Source organism: Mesoplodon bidens, assembly GCF_964165515.1.
Source record: "Mesoplodon bidens genome assembly, chromosome: 6".
Lineage (NCBI taxonomy): Eukaryota > Metazoa > Chordata > Mammalia > Artiodactyla > Ziphiidae > Mesoplodon > Mesoplodon bidens.
In genome coordinates this window covers 14,066,711-14,085,282 of record NC_138162.1, presented here as the reverse complement: position 1 = coordinate 14,085,282, position 18,572 = coordinate 14,066,711, and the positions used below count along the sequence as shown (strand labels likewise).

At 37.7% G+C, this 18,572-nt stretch overlaps 1 protein-coding gene across 1 annotated transcript in view; it reads right to left on the bottom strand.

Moving 5' to 3' along the window:
• Positions 1-2,069: 2,069 nt before the first annotated feature.
• MEGF9 (multiple EGF like domains 9) overlaps positions 2,070-18,572 on the bottom strand; it is a 78,629-nt gene continuing 62,126 nt past the window's right edge. Inside the window, exons 3-6 of the mRNA XM_081237664.1 lie at positions 14,961-15,100; positions 6,084-6,227; positions 5,267-5,536; positions 2,070-3,005 (exon numbers count right to left, since the gene is read on the bottom strand). Of these exons, the coding sequence (XP_081093790.1) occupies positions 2,554-3,005; positions 5,267-5,536; positions 6,084-6,227; positions 14,961-15,100 (1,006 nt within the window). The 3' untranslated portion in view covers positions 2,070-2,553. The remainder of the gene's footprint in view (positions 3,006-5,266; positions 5,537-6,083; positions 6,228-14,960; positions 15,101-18,572) is intronic.

Here is an 18,572-nt window from a genome sequence, read left to right as displayed (position 1 = left end):
TTCATAAATATTTAAAGGTAAACGTTCTTTGTGATTCAGTTTTTTCAATATCTTTTAAAGTGGGTTTCATGGAATCTCTACATGGCCAGAATCCGGACTATTTGGCTTTGGCTCTTAGACCCCAACAAACTCTTTCTTTCTCTATTTGGTTACCTTCTGTTTAACAAACGCTTATTTCTCACCATCCTCAATCCCTGGCTTGAGGAGGTAGTAATCTGGGGGAAAGGCAGGTATGTCACTTTACACAATTCCTTGGAACTATGCACTGCACAGTCTATACACGCATATGTGGCAGCTGCTGGGGAAATCAGGTTTTCTTTCCCTGCTTGGAAGGATTAGTTCACTTTAATGAAGCACAAACTGGTATTTTAATTTTCTTATCACCAATACTGGCTTCAGAGAGTAATCCTCCTGTGTTCTTTCCACAAAGTCCTTCATGGCTGTATGGCCCTGGACTGTACCTTGTACTTAGAAAAATTAGAAACATTCACAGATGGGCTCTTCCTCCCAGCCTTCTTGTGTTCATGGCTGGGCAATTTCTGCACAAGCATATGGTTGAAAGAACATGTGCTTCAGAGTTAGGAGTCCTGATTCCAAGCCTAATAATGACATATTATATAGCTTTGAACAAGACATTTAACCTCACCTATAAAGTGGGAACAACAATTACTTCCTCAGGGGCCTATGGTGAGGAACAAAGGACACACATATAGAAAGATGCTTTGCAAACTGCAAAGGGCTATAGAAATAGTAACTAATTCTAATGTAATGTAATCTCTACTTTCACAAACCATGGCCAAACATTCGGAGCACCTAAGGTTAATAGAAGTAGATTATCTGCCTGTGCATCCTCCAGAGCATCATCTCCAAACCCTGAGAACAACTACAGAGGGATGACCAAATTCCAGGTTTTTCTCTGGGGAAGTTAGGCAAAGTTACCAACTTGGATTTCCGAGGTCTAATCTTTGTTTTTTTTTTTTCTAACCACTTGACAGTTTGCTCTCCTTCCTAATAAATATCTATATTTGACTTCTGGCTGATTTTCCTGGCTTGCTTAATCTACAATCTGTCAATATCATAATTAGATGAGAGCAAAGGTAGAGATGGTCTCTAAGAAAAAACTGCGTCTAAAAGCAAGGACCAACTAGAGCCACTCAACTACAGAGCTACCCTCTAACCAGACAAGAAGAAGATACAAGAACTGTAGCACTGCAGAGAGATGGTACACACCTCATGGCATGTGAGTGACAGGCTACGTTCAAATGTAGAAAGTATTTTGGGGTGGGGGGAGAATATAAATATTTCACAGGCATGATATTTCACAGGGGATCCCAAGTAATATGATGGCTTTTCTTTTGGAACTAAAATATTTCTAATTCCTTTGGAAGACTATGTTTTACATTAAAAAAATTCTTTAATGAGAATATATTCTACATTCATCTATGTAAAATATATAGAGGCTAATGTCTAATTAGGTGAGTAGTTTGGAGAGTGCAGCCTGTGTCCCAGCTTAACAAACACTGTCTGCAAAATCTATTGCTTAAATCTATAGGAAGCCAAGACCATAGAACTCTATTTTTAGATTGTAAAGGGAAAGAAAAATTAGAAACATCCAACCTCTTATAAATTTCAACAGTGTCCAAAGAGGGACTAAAAATGACTGGTGCTCACCAGAGTCCCAGCTCTAGCAATTTTGCCATCTATTTTACAGTATTTTAACCCCATATTTTCTTTTTACAACTCCATTAACTGCTGTACAAATAAATTCTAGATGATAAAATATGACATGATTTTTTTTACAAATAGATACAAATACAATGCTGACCAGATATTCTACATTAACTATATACACCTTATTTCTCTAGAGGCAGGAATATTCCTTATTTTTAGATAATTTATCATTTACACTGAGACCCCAAGGAGGACCATCAGCTTCCTGCTCCCAGATGTTGCCTTCCTCTCTCTACCATTAGAAGCTTATCCTGTGCTTTAATCTTATCATTGAGCAAGAATTCTGGAAGGAAAAATCAAACCCTTCTAAAGATCTTCTTGGGACTTTTCTGCCCCTATTCTGGAAATAATCAAGGTTGTTTATTGTGATACAGCCCAAACATCAGCTTATCACCCCTGACCCCTCCTTTAAAAAAATGTGTTTCAGGAATGGAGATGAAGTCTTCTGGCAGTCCTTTCCCCCTCCACATCCATCATCCTGTTTCCGCTGGTCTGATAAACACTTCCCCAGGAGTCTATTTGGAGGTCAAAGTGGATTTGGGCTGCACTATGCGGTTCCGCCTTTCTATATTCCCATGTGGTTTGGTACAAAAATATACTTTACTTCAAGTCCTTATTGTCAGTGACTGCTTCAGATCTTCATGGGAAATCTAAGAGTAATAGGCTAAGTACATTATAAATTTGTACCTGAAAATTTCAGATGCACTATATGCCTTTGCTTTCTCATCTCAGTGACTCTACCCAGGCTTTGTTTGGCCCAGGGGCTGATGCTGTTTTAGTAAGCACTGTGGTCTCACAATCCAGGAGAACAGCTCTAGCTCCTTAGGCTTTATAGTTATGTATTGGTGTCGTCAGGGTCAGTTGCCCATTGGGAGCCACTTCATTGCCATCATCTTCCAACAATCCTGACACATCTGCATTGGGAATGCTGTCATGGTAGCTGCTGAAACTGATATTGTCTTCTTTCAGCTCAATGGTCCAAAAGGGGGCGTTGAGTTTCCGGTTTTGGTACTCCCGGTACATATATACGGCCCCCACAAAACCCATCAGCAGCACCACCACGATGATGATGACTGTCAAAATGATGATGTTAAACTGGGTCCATGATACATCAGCTAAAGCTGATGTGCTATTTTCAGCAGAGCTTACTGAAAAGATAGTCTGCAGAGTTGTGGGGGTAAATGTACTATTTATAACAGGGGTGGGCACTGATGTGGTCAGAGAGGCATTGGAAACCAAAATGGTAGAACCTTCAGGTGTTGGAACAATAACTTCTGAAAATAAAAACAGAGAATGAAATGTAAAAGACAAAATATCTTGTTTTAAGAAACCATAAAAGAAATACACATGGGAGTGGAAATTGATATGGAATGCTGACATGATACTCTGCTTTAAGGTAATGCAAGTTAAAAATAACTTTTTAAGAACTGTCATGAAAGGAATCAGGGTCTAGAAAGCTAGATTATTACATCCATGGCTGTTATCCAAAATGTATAATATCTATGCTAAAATCTTTGGGAAAATTCTAATGTTGGAGTTTTCCAACCTTCTGTACTCTTGAATAGATTCATACAAATTCCTGAAAAGGTAGTAAATATGTCACTAGAGACTTCTAAATCACTTGGTTAAAAGTGATTTAGATAATAATCATTTGAACTAAGATAAGTTCAACATGTCAGATGGCATTTCACAAAGGTAAAATTCTCTTCAATGGAGGCAAAAACAAAATAGGAAAAATTGTATTTCTAGTTACTTCTGAAAAACACAATTTAAATATCCAAAGTTGATATCAGCCAAGACAGAAAACAGCCATTGCAAGCGTAATGATTCTTCCTTTATGTAGGTTATAGCTATTTTATAACTAAGGTACTATACTTTGTACTTTTTTTTTTTTTTTTTTGCGGTACGCAGGCCTCTCACTGTTGTGGCCTCTCCCGTTGCGGAGCACAGGCTCCGGACGCGCAGGCTCAGCGGCCATGGCTCACAGGCCCAGCTGCTCCACGGCATGTGGGATCTTCCCGGATCAGGGCACGAACCCGCGTCCCCTGCATCGGCAGGCGGACTCGCAACCACTGCGCCACCAGGGAAGGCCAATATACTTTGTACTTTTAATGCAGCATAGCTCAGTAGAAATACCAAAAGCTTTGGAATCAAGTAGAACTGTGTGGCAATAAATAAGTCAGTTAATCTTTTTAAAACTGAAGTTCCTCATCAATAAAATGGGAATAATGATATCTACTTTGCAGAGTTCTTGGGAAGGATTAAATCAGATAATGTACTATATAACATTCTCACATTTAATGTTTACAGTGCTTGGCACATAGTAGGCACTCAACAAAATGATTACTATTATCATTACAATTCATCACTAAAGTCAGACACATCAGTCTATCCTAAAAAGAGGCATGTTTTACATTTCCTAATAACTAATAAGAAAAATCATCACAGTCCTGTCAGCTAAGTATGGACAAGGTATGCCTCTAGTGGGAAAGAGAATTGAGTGACAGGACCTCCAGGCTAATGACAGGGTTCAGTCTGAGCTTTTGAGCCTTGATAACAGCAGAATAAGGATATCAAGATGGCAGAAGGATAACCCTTGCCACAGACCAACTGCCTATCAGCCCAGTATTCAGCATCTGTCAGAATATCAAAGAATGGTTTATAGGAGAGCATGGCCTAATCTCTATGATCTAATAAAGCCTGAGTATCCCTAATTCATCCTAAATTTCTAATCATTAATTTTTATCTAAACCCTTACTGAACTTCCCTGAAAGAAACATTTTGCCATATGAATAACTTTTTCTTTTAAAAATTGAGGAATATTTTTACTGTTTCCTCCATCACACCTGGGAAAACTTAAGCCCAAAGTTAGGACAGAAGTTAGAATAAACCCTTGTTTCTCAGCTGGAACTTCTAACCAGATACAGGTTTCTACTTTAAAAGACCTTTGATGATCACTGGAAGTGATGAGAATACAGGAAGCAAAGGATAAAAGAAATGATAGGACTTTTAAAATATTTTTTTAAAAATAGATGAAGAGGGGCTTCCCTGGTGGCGCAGTGGTTGAGAGTCTGCCTACCGATGCAGGGGACACGGGTTCGTGCCCCGGTCTGGGAAGATCCTACATGCCGCGGAGCGACTCGGCCCGTGAGCAATGGCTGCTGAGCCTGCGCATCCGGATCCTGTGCTCCGCAGCGGGAGAGGCCACAACAGTAAGAGGCCCGCGTACCGCAATAAATAAATAAATAAAACTAAAAAAAAAAAAAAAAAAAAAAAAAAAAAAAATAGATGAAGAGAAAATGTGAGAACACTGCAATGACTTTGTCTTGGTCCTCAGATTTCTAGAGTTGACTCTGGAGTCTCAGGAGAGCAACAGGAATAGAAGGAAATCTCTTTAGGCAAATATCTGTCAAAATCTATTTCCAGAAAACTTCTCTGGTAGGATTGGAAGCTTTTACAAAGCTAAAAGTAGCTGTCCTGAAATTTTCACTGCTAGGTTTAAATATTAAATTTACAACCTTAGGTGAAGTTTTACCTTTCTTGATGCAATTTCCCTCGAGGTCTTGAACATAACCTTCTAGGCAGTTCTCACACCAAAACCCAGTGGTGTTATGGAGGCAGTTGATGCACTCACCACTCTCAGGCTTACAAATCTTTGGAGTTTTAACTGGGTCCACATGGCCATGACACTGGCACTCCATACAGATGCTGTCAGAATTGTAATAGCCATTGTCACATTCATTGCAGTTCTGGCCCATGTAACCATCTTTACACCGGACACATTCAGGTTCCAATTCACCCAGTTCTGAAAGAGAGAGAACATCAAAATAATTTAGTAAAATTTCAAGCTACAATTGAAAATGCAAAACTACTACTAGTCCCCCCACCAAAACAGTTTACACACCCTGCCTACTATCTCCTCTCAAACTTAAGAAACACATGAGATTCAAACTAATAATTTACACCTTATTTATTAATTGTCCAGTTTGTTGTGAGAATGATAGGGCCACCCAGAAAATCTATTTAGGTAGAGAAGGAAAGAAGTGTGCTTACATAAAGAATCTGAGTAATTGAGATGGATAGGCACTCAAAATTTTTTTATTCCTTCCTCTTTAGTCATGTCAGATGGAACAAAATACAGTTTTAACAAAAACTTCCTCATCCCTCCCTCATGTCTCATTTCACATATGTATTTGGCTTTGACTGAAAATTCCTAGAAAGGAAAACCTATACTGTTTTTATAACTCCCTTTCACCTACAGCATCTAGAACTTTACCAACAGACTTTCTACCTATTGATAATTGATTCACTGATTTTTCCTCTAAAAATGAAGATTTAGGGAAAGGCCTTACTTATGATACAACTGCCTGTAGATGTCACTGCTGAACAGGGGCAGCGAAGACATTCTTTAGTGGCATCAGGACTCTGATAAAATCCTTCTTTGCATTCTTCACAATGATCCCCTCTGCTATTATTCTGGCAATTTAAACAAGCACCTAAAAGAAGCAAATCATTTCAAGAAGTTACAGATTCAAGAAGTTAAAGATTTACTCTGAAAGCACAGTAACTTTAAATAAATCATACCTGCAACCAAAAAACCTTAAGAGTTAACCAGAAAAAGTTATCCAACAGAGATTGCACAGAGTTCAGTTTCTACCCCATCTTATTTCTATACTAAACAGGCCTATCAGTTCTGTGTCCCCTACTAGATTGTAAACTCTTTAGGGAAAGGCTAGGTACATGACTAGAGTCGCAATAAGCCCTTGTTGATTGACTGACTACATACCAAAAGCAGGCCAACAATTTGCAAAGAAAAAATAAAAACAACCTAAAGACCTATTAAAAGAAGAATAGATAAATTGTATTATTTTAATAGTTGGGATACTGTAGTTAAATTAGTGAACTACACCATATGTATGAACACACATAAATCCTAAAAACAACATTGGTTGAAAAAAGCAAATTGTAGAATGATACACAAAGAAGGAGAGTGCTTACTTATTTTGTAAAAATTGATTGATTGATTGAAATAAAAAATTTAAAAACCACACTAAACAATACTAAGCAAATGGATACATAATACTCTAGGCAGATGGATACATACATATGCAGTAAAAACTAAATCCAGACTGACAGGGTATAGGCAAGTTATATGCTGTTTGTCTCTGTAGAGGGAGGGAGAAAAACGAGAGCAGGGAAGAAAACAAAGAGGAAGAGTTCCAGCTCTATTTGAAATTTTCTATTTCAAATATATAACTACAAATATGTATAAATATTAAGCAAAATACCAAAGTGTTAATATTTATTAATTCTTTGTTATATTATTCTCTATATTTTTTTAAGATTTTTTTTTGATGTGGACCATTTTTAAAGTCTTTATTGACTTTGCTAAAATATTGCTTCTGTTTTTTATGTTTTTGGTTTTTTGGCCCCAAGCCATATGAGATCTTAGCTCCCCAACCAGGGATCAAAACCACACCCTCCCCCTGCATTGGAAGGCAAAGTCTTAACCACTGGACCACCAGGGAAGTCCCTCTCCATATGGCTTTATATTTAAAAATTCAAAATAAAAATGAAAACAATTAATAAAGGAAATGAAAAGGAAGGAGGCAAGCAAAGTTATGTGTTTCTTAATAATACTCCTTTGGTTCCCTACTAGTAAGGACATTCTACAGGCACTGAAGCAGCATAACATCTGCAAACAGGAAACAAAAATGCGTAGTGTAATTTACATTCCACAAAGATTCAAAGGGACACTCAGAACTCCTATTACAAAAATAAGTGAGTAAACTCTACAAAGAAATCTAGGAAGACAATGAAATTTTTACATGATAAGCTAAATATAGTTCAGTGCAGAAGTATCATAAGTAATTTTATTTGATTTCTTTTCCTTACTAGTGAAATATTTACAAAAAAAGGGGAGCGAGAATGAGGATGTGGAATAAAATGGTCTGACAACTGGAACAAGATTTGAAAAACCGAAAGAATGATAATTATTAACGTACATCTCAAATCTCAATTCTTATGTGATTACAGCAAAGTTCCTTGAAACTTCATGTACTTATTCAGAAAGACATTTTTTTAAGTTTATTATATGAACACTTAACTCTGAATTAAATCAAATTTGCATGTAAATATCACTTTTAATGATATAATTTTTTAAGGCCTGATAGTGTTAATGATGTATTTCATATACGTAACAAAGTAGTATATCCTCATACGTTGATAAACACTTAAGGTACTGGTTTCTTCGTAGATCTTCTTATATCCTGATCCCTCTTTAGCTATGTTTCATTGTGACAATAAAAATAGCTGAAAAATACATACTAGGAAACTGTAGATTTTGGCTCTAAAAATAAAATAAATGTCAAAGTGTTCTGCAGGTTGGAAAAGTCAAAACCTGCTTTATGTATAAAATCTGTCTACCTGCTCTCCCCCTATTAAAAATGTCCAACAGAAATAATTTTCAAGAAAAATTTCTGATAATGTCCTAAACTTTAATATAAAAATATCTCAAAAATTAATAGTTCTGAAACAGAATAAGGATGCATTCCAATAACATGCCGTTTGCAATGTGGCAAGAAAAGGTCTTATTAAAAAACAGTATATATATATATACTTTTAATACTTTGCTCCTACAATGTTACTGGACCTACATGCTTATTATTTTGGGGCTTTCTACTATTCTAGGTAAGACCTTCAAAAGTTTGTCGCTGTGCTTATCACAATACAGCTTCACTCTCCTAAACCATTTATATTAGAATATTTAATATTTTTTTCCAGAAGATTTTCTTATTTCAATTTGTTTTATGCCACAAGCCACAATGAGAAATCAATAAGAAAAAATAAGCCTACATGGTAAATATGTTATCTGAAAAGTAAAGGAGGAAACAAGTATAACAATAAAACTCATCAGTTTTTAAAAACTTATCACTCTACATTGCTTTAAAAATAGCATGTACCTGGAACACAGCTATAGAAAAAGAAAATTAATAAATTAAAGACAGATAAGACATAAATACACCAGAATGCTAACAATAGTGTGAGGGGCAACAGTCCTTTAAGTGTTTTTTTCCCCGCTAATTTTTTTTTTTTTTTGTGGTACGCGGGCCTCTCACTGTTGTGGCCTCTCCCATTGCAGAGCACAGGCTCCAGACGCGCAGGCTCAGTGGCCATGGCTCACGGGCCCAGCCGCTCCGCGGCATGTGGGATCTTCCCAGACCGGGGCACGAACCCGTGTCCCCTGCATCGGCAGGCGGACTCTCAACCACTGAGCCACCAGGGAAGCCCCTCCCCTCTAATTTTTAAATTGTCTCTAGTATGCACTTATCACTTTTATTTTTACTATCTTAATTTTTTCTGATTACAAAATTAATACATTATAAAATCTATCAAATGCATATTGTAAAATACTTCAAAAGCTCAAGCAATTTCAAAACATTTCATGTACAAATTGAAGATTGATTTTTACAATAAAAATAAAGATCATAACTTTTAAAGTCCATATAGAGCAGGAACGAATAATATGAATTTGCTTTTCTAACAGCTTAGAACTCCTCTTTGGGAGGCAACATAACATAAGAAAAATGGTATGTATTTCATGTCAGATATGAGTTCCATTCTCAGCTGAACCTCTTACAGCTATGTGACCTTCAGCAAATAGCTTCTCTGAGTTTCACTTTTTTTAATGTGTAAAATGGGATAATAATTCCTTGCCCAATGATTTAATGTAATGTAAACATTTCAGAGGGTATATGTAAATATTCCATAGGATATAATGCTTCAAATTCCTCCTCTACAGGGCTTCCCTGGTGGCGCAGTGGTTGAGAGTCCACCTGCCGATGCAGGGGACACGGGTTTGTACCCCGGTCCGGGAAGATCCCACATGCCGCGGAGCGGCTGGGCCCATGAGCCATGGCCGCCGAGCCTGCGCGTCCGGAGCCTGTGCTCCGCAACGGGAGAGGCCACAACAGTGAGAGGCCCGCGTACTGCAAAAAAAAAAAAATTCCTCCTCTACAAACTAGGAAAGATGAGATCTAAGTTCCCTTTAAAATCTGAAATTTGAGAATCTTTCTTTTATGATAAATGACATAAAAATTAGCTGAAGTGTAACTTTGTTCATTATGCTCTGCCTGGAACCTCCCAAATATAACAATACTGCCTTAAAATTCACATTTTCTTTGCTGCAAGATGGCCAAAGGAGTGAATCCAAAAAAAAGAATAAGTGTTTCCTGAAGATGATCTCATGCTCTTTGGCTAAGCATCAAAAAAATCTGGTGGGGGTAACCAAGAAAATAACTGGTCAAAGAAAAGAATGTAGGGTTCTTTTCCAACCAAATTCAGTGACAAAGCTTTGAAAGCATAAGTCGCCACCTGTAAAAAGCCTTTTCCTTATTTATTTCGTTACCTCTAGTTCACATATAAACCTGTCAGAAATGCAGCAAGGTACTTTGTTATAAAAAGAGATGCCTAATCTTCTCTATGCAACAGAAGACAAACATCAACCTGTTAAACAGAAAGAAGGCCAGCCTAAGCAAACAAGGGAGAGGGTAACAGAAGATAAGGTCAGAGAGAAAGGCAGAGGCCAGAAAAATGTAGTCATGGAAGGAAGTTTGAATTTTATTCCAAGAGGGATAGGAAGACTTTGGAGGGTCTGAGCATGCGAACGACATGATCTGGTTTTACATTTTTAAAAGATCACGCTGGTTGTTATATAAGACTGGACTGTGGTGGGGTGGGGGTCAGAGGACGAGAGGACAAGAGAGAAGGCAGAATGATCAGATGAGAGCGTGTTAAAGTAGTTCAGAGAGATGACAGTTGCTTAGACAAGGATGATAGCAGTGAAGGTCATGTTGAATGTCAGGCTGACAGAACTTGCTGACGGACTGGATCTGCAGTAAGCAAAAGAAGCAAATGTGACTCCTATGGTGCCAGTCACCAAAATGGAGAACACTAGGAGTAAAGCGGGCTTAGCTTATACAGTAAAATAAAGAGTTGTTTTGGATGTGTTAAGGCTACCTTGCCACTTAGAGCTGCGGTCCCCAACCTTTTGACACCAGGGACTGGTTTCATGGAAGACAATTTTGCCATGGAGGGGGGTGGGGGGGTGGGGGCATGGTTCAGGCGGTAATGGGAGCGATGGGGAGCGGCAGACGAAGCTTCACTTGCTCATCCGCCGCTCACCTCCTGCTGTGAGGCCTGGTTCCTAACAGGAACCGGTCCACTGGTACCGGTCCACTGCCTGGGGGTTGGGGATCCCTGACTTAGAGCATTCAAATGAAGATGTCAAGTGCACTGTTAGATCTTTGAGTGTAGAGATCAAGGGAGAAATGTAAATCTGGTAATTAGCTCATTTGTAGATGGCATTTAAATTAAATCCAAGGGACTGAATGAGATCATTTAGGGAGAGTATAAATGCAGAAGACAAATGTGTCAAGGCAAACAAACCTCTGAGGCACTCCAGTGCTTATAGGTGAAAAGAAGAAGATCTAGCAGAGCTGACTGAGGAGGAAAAAAAAAAAAAAAAACCAGGAAAGTGTGATATCTTAAAGTGAAGAAAGTCACTGACGAATGAAGGATGAAGGAGTGGTCAACTCAGTCAAGCTACTGACAAGTCAAGGTACTCACCGTGAGACACTATGAATACACGAAGTCACCTTAAATTCTTAAAAAGAGGTACACTATGTGAACATAAAGTTTTAGCTTAAAAATGACAGTCCCTCCCACCTCCATTTTAAGGGAAGTATCTAGAAAAATATCTAGAAAAATACAGGAGAATAGAAACAAGATAAAAATCATCCAAAGAAATCTGTCATTAAGATTTTGAATACTTTTCCTTGCATCTCTCCTTATATAGAGAAGTTTGGGTTTTGCTTTTTAAATAGTCTAAACATATGGCACATGTCATTGTATACCCTGCTTCTTTCACTCTCTCATGTCGTTATGTTTCATTCTTTAAAACATTTTCATGGCAACATAACAATAGTTGCCATTTACTGACTGCTTGTAACTAGCCAGGCACTGTACATATTGCATTTAATCTTCACAACATCTCATTAGGCAGTTACTGTTATAATCCCAAATTTCTAAGTGAAAAAACAAGGCTAAGTAATTTGTACAAGGTAAGTCAAGATTTCACTTTCTGTGCTCTTATCACGTATTGCCTAGATAACATAATTTGCTTCATTCCCTGCTGTTAGAAATAGAGTTGTCTTATTTTTTAGAATTATAACTGCCACTGTGGTGAGCATCTTTGAACATAAAGCTTTTTATGAATTTCAAATTATTTCCTAAGAATTGATTCCTGAAAACAGAATTACTGGATCAGTGAAATATTTTTAAGACATATTTCTTTCCAAAATATTTTTCTCAATATATTGTATCATGAAAAGGTTACTTTAAAAATCTACTTCAATCTAAAACACAAGGTATAGATAAAGACTAGGCGGGTGGGGGGAATAAGAACTGCAAAAACACAGTAAGTGGCCACCAGAGGGCAACCGTATCACAACACTGTTGAAAAAAATTCTTTTCAAAGTTTGAGACAAAAGGAAAGACTGATTTTATATTAAGCTGGCAGTTTTATATTATTTGCACTCTTTCACATTAGATACCACTTTTATTATATTTCCAAACAGAGAAACCATTTATTTCTTATGACTAGCTGCTTTAGAAATCATAACCATGAAAAGGATTTCTTTTGCCTTAAATTATCTCCTGAGCAAAAACAGGTTGGGATTTATATGACACTAAAGAAAGTTACCTTGCTGCTGCAAGGAAAATTAGAAATGAGAACCAGCAATGTAGACTGCTTCCTGGTACCATAAACGAGCTAGGGAGCAATTTAAATCAACTCAGCATGATGAAGCATTTCTGTCCTTATCCAGGATTGAAACTCATCTTTGCTTTGTAAGTTTCCCCACTCATTTGTTCATTTATTCAACAAAAATTTAGCAAATACTTACTATATGCAAATATCTTTGCTAAATATTGTATAAAATGGTGAACAAAACTGGTATGAAACTTACAATGTAGTGAATAAACCATATATGACTCATAATCACAAATAAATATATAATTACAAACTGTGATATGTGCTATGAAAAAAGTACAAGCGTATATGAGAGTGTATAATTGGGAATTATCATTTAGCCTGGAGCATGAACTGCTTTCTAATGAAGTCACTTTTAACTGAAGGCCTGAAGGAAGGATATGGTTTAATAAGGCAAGGGGGCCAGGGGTGCGGGTACAGGTATATTAGAAAGACCATTCTAGGCAGAGGAAAGATCATGTATGAGAATCTTGGGACAGGGGAACATAACACGTTTTAGGAGTAGAAGCCAGTATGACTGGATCACAAACAGTAAAGAAAAAGAATAGCACAAAATAGAACTGGCAAGTAGGTAGGGACCAGATCACATAATTGAAAAAAAAAAAAACACAATTTCTTCTAAATCAATTTGTTTCACCACAGACTACAGGATTAGAATGAAGAATAAGATTTCAACACATTTTTCCAGGGTACTTTCTTTTCAAATATTCTGCTACCTTGGTCTCATAAAAACACTTGTACTTGTCAGACTAGTATGTTCTGATTTTTTTTGTTGGGGAAAAAGAGATTTCCAAGGAAGTATCTCTAATCCTTACATTTAGGAAGACTGAAGAGCAGAAAAGTTAATTGTCTTTAGTTTTAAATAGTTTAACTAAGTAAGCCTAGATGTGGTTTTCTTTGTTTTTATACTGCCTATGGTTTGCTGAGTTGTTTGAATCTGTGGGTTGATGTCTTTCATTAATTTGGAAAACTCTTGGACATTATCTCTTTAGATATTTGCTGCTGTCCCAATATCTCTCCCCTTTCATTCTGAGCCTTCAAGTACATTTATGTGAGACCTTTTGGCTATTTCCCACATGTCTTTCCTGCTCTGTTCTTTCCATTGCATTTTTTTCCTCCATGCTGCAGTTTGGATATTTCAAATTGAGCTGTATTTAAATCTACTAACCTTGTCTTCACTGTATACAATGGTATATAACCTTGTCTTCACAGTATATACTGTATACTGCTGTTAAGTCCATGCAATGAGGTATTAATTTCAGACATACTTTTCAGTTCTAGATTATTCTTTTGATTATTTTTATAGATTCCAAATCTCCTGATATTTTGCCTCTTTTCTCCTGTCTGTTTTTTCCTCTATTTTCTTAAAATATTAATTTTAGTTATTTTAAAGTCATTTTATGCTACCTCTAACACTTGGGTAATCTGTGGGTCTGCTTCCATTGTTTTTCTCTTTATTATTGGTCACATTTTCCTACCTGAGCATTGTCTAGTGTTTTGATTGCCAGACACATGTACAAAGAACCACAGATGATTCCCCTTTCCTCTGTTAGACAGATATAATGAGAGGATCACCTCAATTCAATCAGAAATTGAGATAGGTTGAGGATGGACTGCAATATTAGTATGAATCAGTTCACCTATGGTTCATCACTACTTCTTTGTCATGACCCTCTAAGGCTTTTGACTGAAAACCTAGCAGGCATGTGTCTCCTCAGCTCTGAAAGACTGCAACAGATTAGTACTTCCCTTAAGTAATGTGAGCCTAAGTCCCACTCCACGCACCTCTGAATATGGCAATGTCTTGAGAGAGAGATGGTTATATGTTGTAGCAGGTCCTCTCTTTCTAAAGAGGTTTTGTCTCCTAAGCACCACAAGACTGAGAAATTTCTTTCTACCTTTTGGGACAGCCTTCCATCTCTTGCACAGTCAGCTTATGTCCTGTGGGAAAACTGGCCTTGTGCTTAGGGCTCCTCTAGTTTCCAATTCATCACGCAAGCCCCAAATGACTGCCAGAAGCTCTTCTTGTATCTCTTTCCTCAAGAAGAATTCTTTTACTTGGACCAAGCCTGCTCCTTAGTCTGTGCCCAGAATCAGCAATGTCCCTTGAAAGGAAAAAGGCTGGTTGATCATCAGCTTACTTAGGAATACCCTGTCTGCAATTTTAGTTCATATAGTTTTCCTTTCTTCCATGGATCTCCAACCAATATGATTTTTGAAATTTATATATCTTTTTAAAGTTGTTGTAGCAGGAGTTTGGCCTGCTATGACCTATTACATCCTACTTAGAAGAGAAAGACCCTTACAAACTATTTGGGAGAATCAACTCATAGGTGAAGGACTTCAAAGTGAAAAGAACAGTGGAATAATTATATAAAAAGGTAAGGAAAGGGTGTACCTGTGAGGGCATCACAACTGGCAGACCGATTATTGCATTGGCAGGGCAAGCAGCCATTCTTATTAAAGTCATAATATCCATCTTGGCATCTATCACATGAAGAGCCGGTGACACCCACTTTGCACTGACATTTCCCAGAACTGCAAATAAAAGCAAAGACAATGAACAAAAGTAAATAAGTTTGAAAGTTTTGTTGCCTAACATCCCATCATAGATGATCTTAATGTAGAAATAGTTTCAACTAGATTCTAGTCACTAGATGTACTGAGTGATTTTTATTTTGAATTGGAAGTTGAGCAGCTTCATGACTATATGAATTCAACTAACAAAGTACTAACACTAATCATTTTTGACAATTTAATCCTCTGCACTTAGGTAGTTTAAAATAGATGATAAAGGAACCATGGAGAGTACAAGTCCCTGGTCCTTCAAAATCTTTATTTACTAAAAGCACTGGGGCATAGAACTGGCACTACTGCTACATCTCATTCCTGAATCATTCCACAGTTCCCTCAGCATCTACATTGCCCAATCTGGAGAAGAAATACCACCCAGCCCTCATGCAATCTAGCTTTTGGCTGAAGAATATGAAGACCAGGACCTTAATGAATGTGCTGGAAACTCGACATGATTTTCTACTTTCGGTCAATGCTGTATTAAAATATTTCTGATAATTAACTGGAATTCATAGCTAAGTAAATATGACTATAATGGGGACCTCTATTGGTTTCTGAATTAAAACCATATAAAAACTCTAGATTGGGCCTCCCTGGTGGCGCAGTGGTTGAGAGTCCGCCTGCCGATGCAGGGGATACGGGTTCGTGCCCCGGTCTGGGAGGATCCCATATGCCGCGGAGCGGCTGGGCCCGTGAGCCATGGCCGCTGGGCCTGCGCATCCGGAGCCTGTGCTCCGCAACGGGAGAGGCCACAACAGTGAGAGGCCCGCATACCTCAAAAAGAAAAAAAAAAAAAAAAAACTCTAGATTGTCAACCCAAAAAGAAGACTAAAAATCTAAAGTAAGAAAAATATTTTATTTAGTATCCCATCTCTTCCTATTAACCTGTTTCCTTAGAGGTCAATTACATCAGTGACATCATCTCTCTCTAATCAGTGAAACTTACATCTTTGTTGTAATTTTCACCTCTCCTCTCTCTACCCCATGCTCTTCCAATCACTCCCTCAAATCCAATATATCAGCAATTACGGTCAAATTTTCTTTCAAATTTTCTCTTCTTATTTACTCTATAGTCACCCCTCTTAGACTATCTCTCCTCTTCTTCACCTCTCAAAATTTTTCCTGCTTTCAGGCTCATCTTTTCCCATGAAACTCTTCCCTGACTGGTCGACAGAGATCTTTTGGCCTCCTGACATCACACACTCTCTACCATACATTTTATTCCTAATTATGGACCTTTCTATATTCTTTCATATATGTAACTCTTGTTTCTCTAGTTAGATTGGTAAAGACCTGAGGCAAAGGCCATATCATGCAGTTTTTTAGAAGGTTATCTTCAAGACTTAGCACGAGCCTAGGAATAGTGTACTCTAACTATTTTCATGTCATACATCTGACTCGGTAAGTTTGCTGAGTTCAGGGACCATATCTTAGCCATCTTGGTATGCTCAGATTCTAGTATAGTTCCTGGTTTGCTGCAGGCACTTAATATATGCTTGATAAATAAATGCTCAATACACAAACTGAGTTTTAGAGTTAAGCACTGGAAGGGAAAAAGAAAGATGAAAGACTATATTAATTACTAGAGTTCTCAAAACAGCTAAAGTACTTTCCCTTTTTCAACCTTTCTTTATATGCTCATTCTGGACATCAAGTTTTTAGACTTCATCTCAGTAAAATTTTGGCACCAGTCATATTGGATGGGAGACAATATAAGGTAGATCTGCATTTCAATATAATTATTTTAGAGACTGAGCTCCTAATAATGAGCCCCTATGGGGTTGTTCATTTTAGTTCAGAAGACTTAGCTAAAATTATTAATACTTACACAGCTCTTACATATGTCAGTTAAAGTAATCCCCTACTGCTTCCCATATTCCTATTTCTGTAATAAAAATAGAAGTTCTAAATTTGAGTTATTGGAACTTTGGGTTGAACTTTGCAGAATGGAAGTAAAGCAATTTTCAGCTGTGTGTATTCTACTTGTAGCATACAAACCTAAGAATTATTTTTTTAATTTGAGATGTGCCTCTCTGTTTATCAGCATGCCCTGGGCTAAATAATGAGGCTTTTGCCTTCTATCCTAAAGAACTATTTTGAGCAGCTAGAGTTGAAGTTTACTTCTCTCTCCCACTTACCATGCTTCTTTGCAATATCCCAGGGTATGCCAAAAAAGAGTAGAAAAACAGTTCTACATGTTATATTTTTAAGGCATAACTCAAAACCATTCCAGAAAGGAAAGAAAGCCAGGCTTATGTAAATAATAAATACTTAACATATCTTAAAGCCTTATATCCTGAGAAGTCACCTATCAAACTCTGTATTTCTATCTTAAAGCTGCCTAGTATACTTGGTTACGTAATTTCTTGACTTACAAATAATTTTACAGAAAGTGTAAAATGGAACAATGTCATCATTTATTGAGGGTCTATGTCAATAAATATATATTCTCTCTAATCCTCAAAATAACTCTACAAGGTGGCGGTCATAACCCTCATTTTACTACAGAGGGAATTCAGAGGGTTAAAGTTACTGTCCACACCTAGTAAAGGCAGGTTTACTTATACAAAGCCAGACTTTCCCACTCTGCTACCGACCCTTTCCTCAGTTTAACTCTATATTTGTACAGGAAATCTGACTGCCAAATAATCTGATACCCACTTGTGTATCAAGCTTCATTCTGTAGATTCCAAGCACCAAAATTCACCATTTATTTAGGTTCTGACCCCAGTGAGCTGTTTCTGCCTTGCCCAGAATAAATCCCAGTCTCTTTTCTCACTGCCAGTAAGCTTCAGGTCTTCCTTAACAAAAGCTGAGAGTTCTTTCTGCTTGAAGAGACTGCAGCCTAACAAAGTCCAAGGTTCTCAGAGACACAAGCCCAGATACTTTGATGTTTAGTTAAAACTTAATTAAAGCTTGTATGGATCATACTATAGAAGATGATTATTCTCTTTAAAAATGCAACAGAGATGTACATTTCCAAGTCTCTCAAGTAACTTTGCAAAAAAGAAAACAACTGAAAAAAAACCCCCAAAAACCCACCTGCATACATATACGCAGTCTTACACCAGAATACCCCAAGGTATTTAAAGATCTAGCAAAGTAAATCTGTATTCGTCAAATATGAAGTTCAGGATTATCTTATGACTCAACAAGAAGGAATCAGTCAACGTAAGTCTCACTATACTGTCAGAAAATTATAAAGGATATAATGTACCTTTTGGAGACTGGCCTTAGCCAATTTCCAAGGCTTTAAAAATGTTCATCAAAATATTCTTGCTCGGGGCTTCCCTGGTGGCGCAGTGGTTGAGAGTCCGCCTGCCGATGCAGGGGAAACGGGTTCGTGCCCCGGTCCGGGAAGATCCCACATGCCGCGGAGCGGCTGGGCCCGTGAGCCATGGCCGCTGGGCCTGTGCGTCCGGAGCCTGTGCTCCGC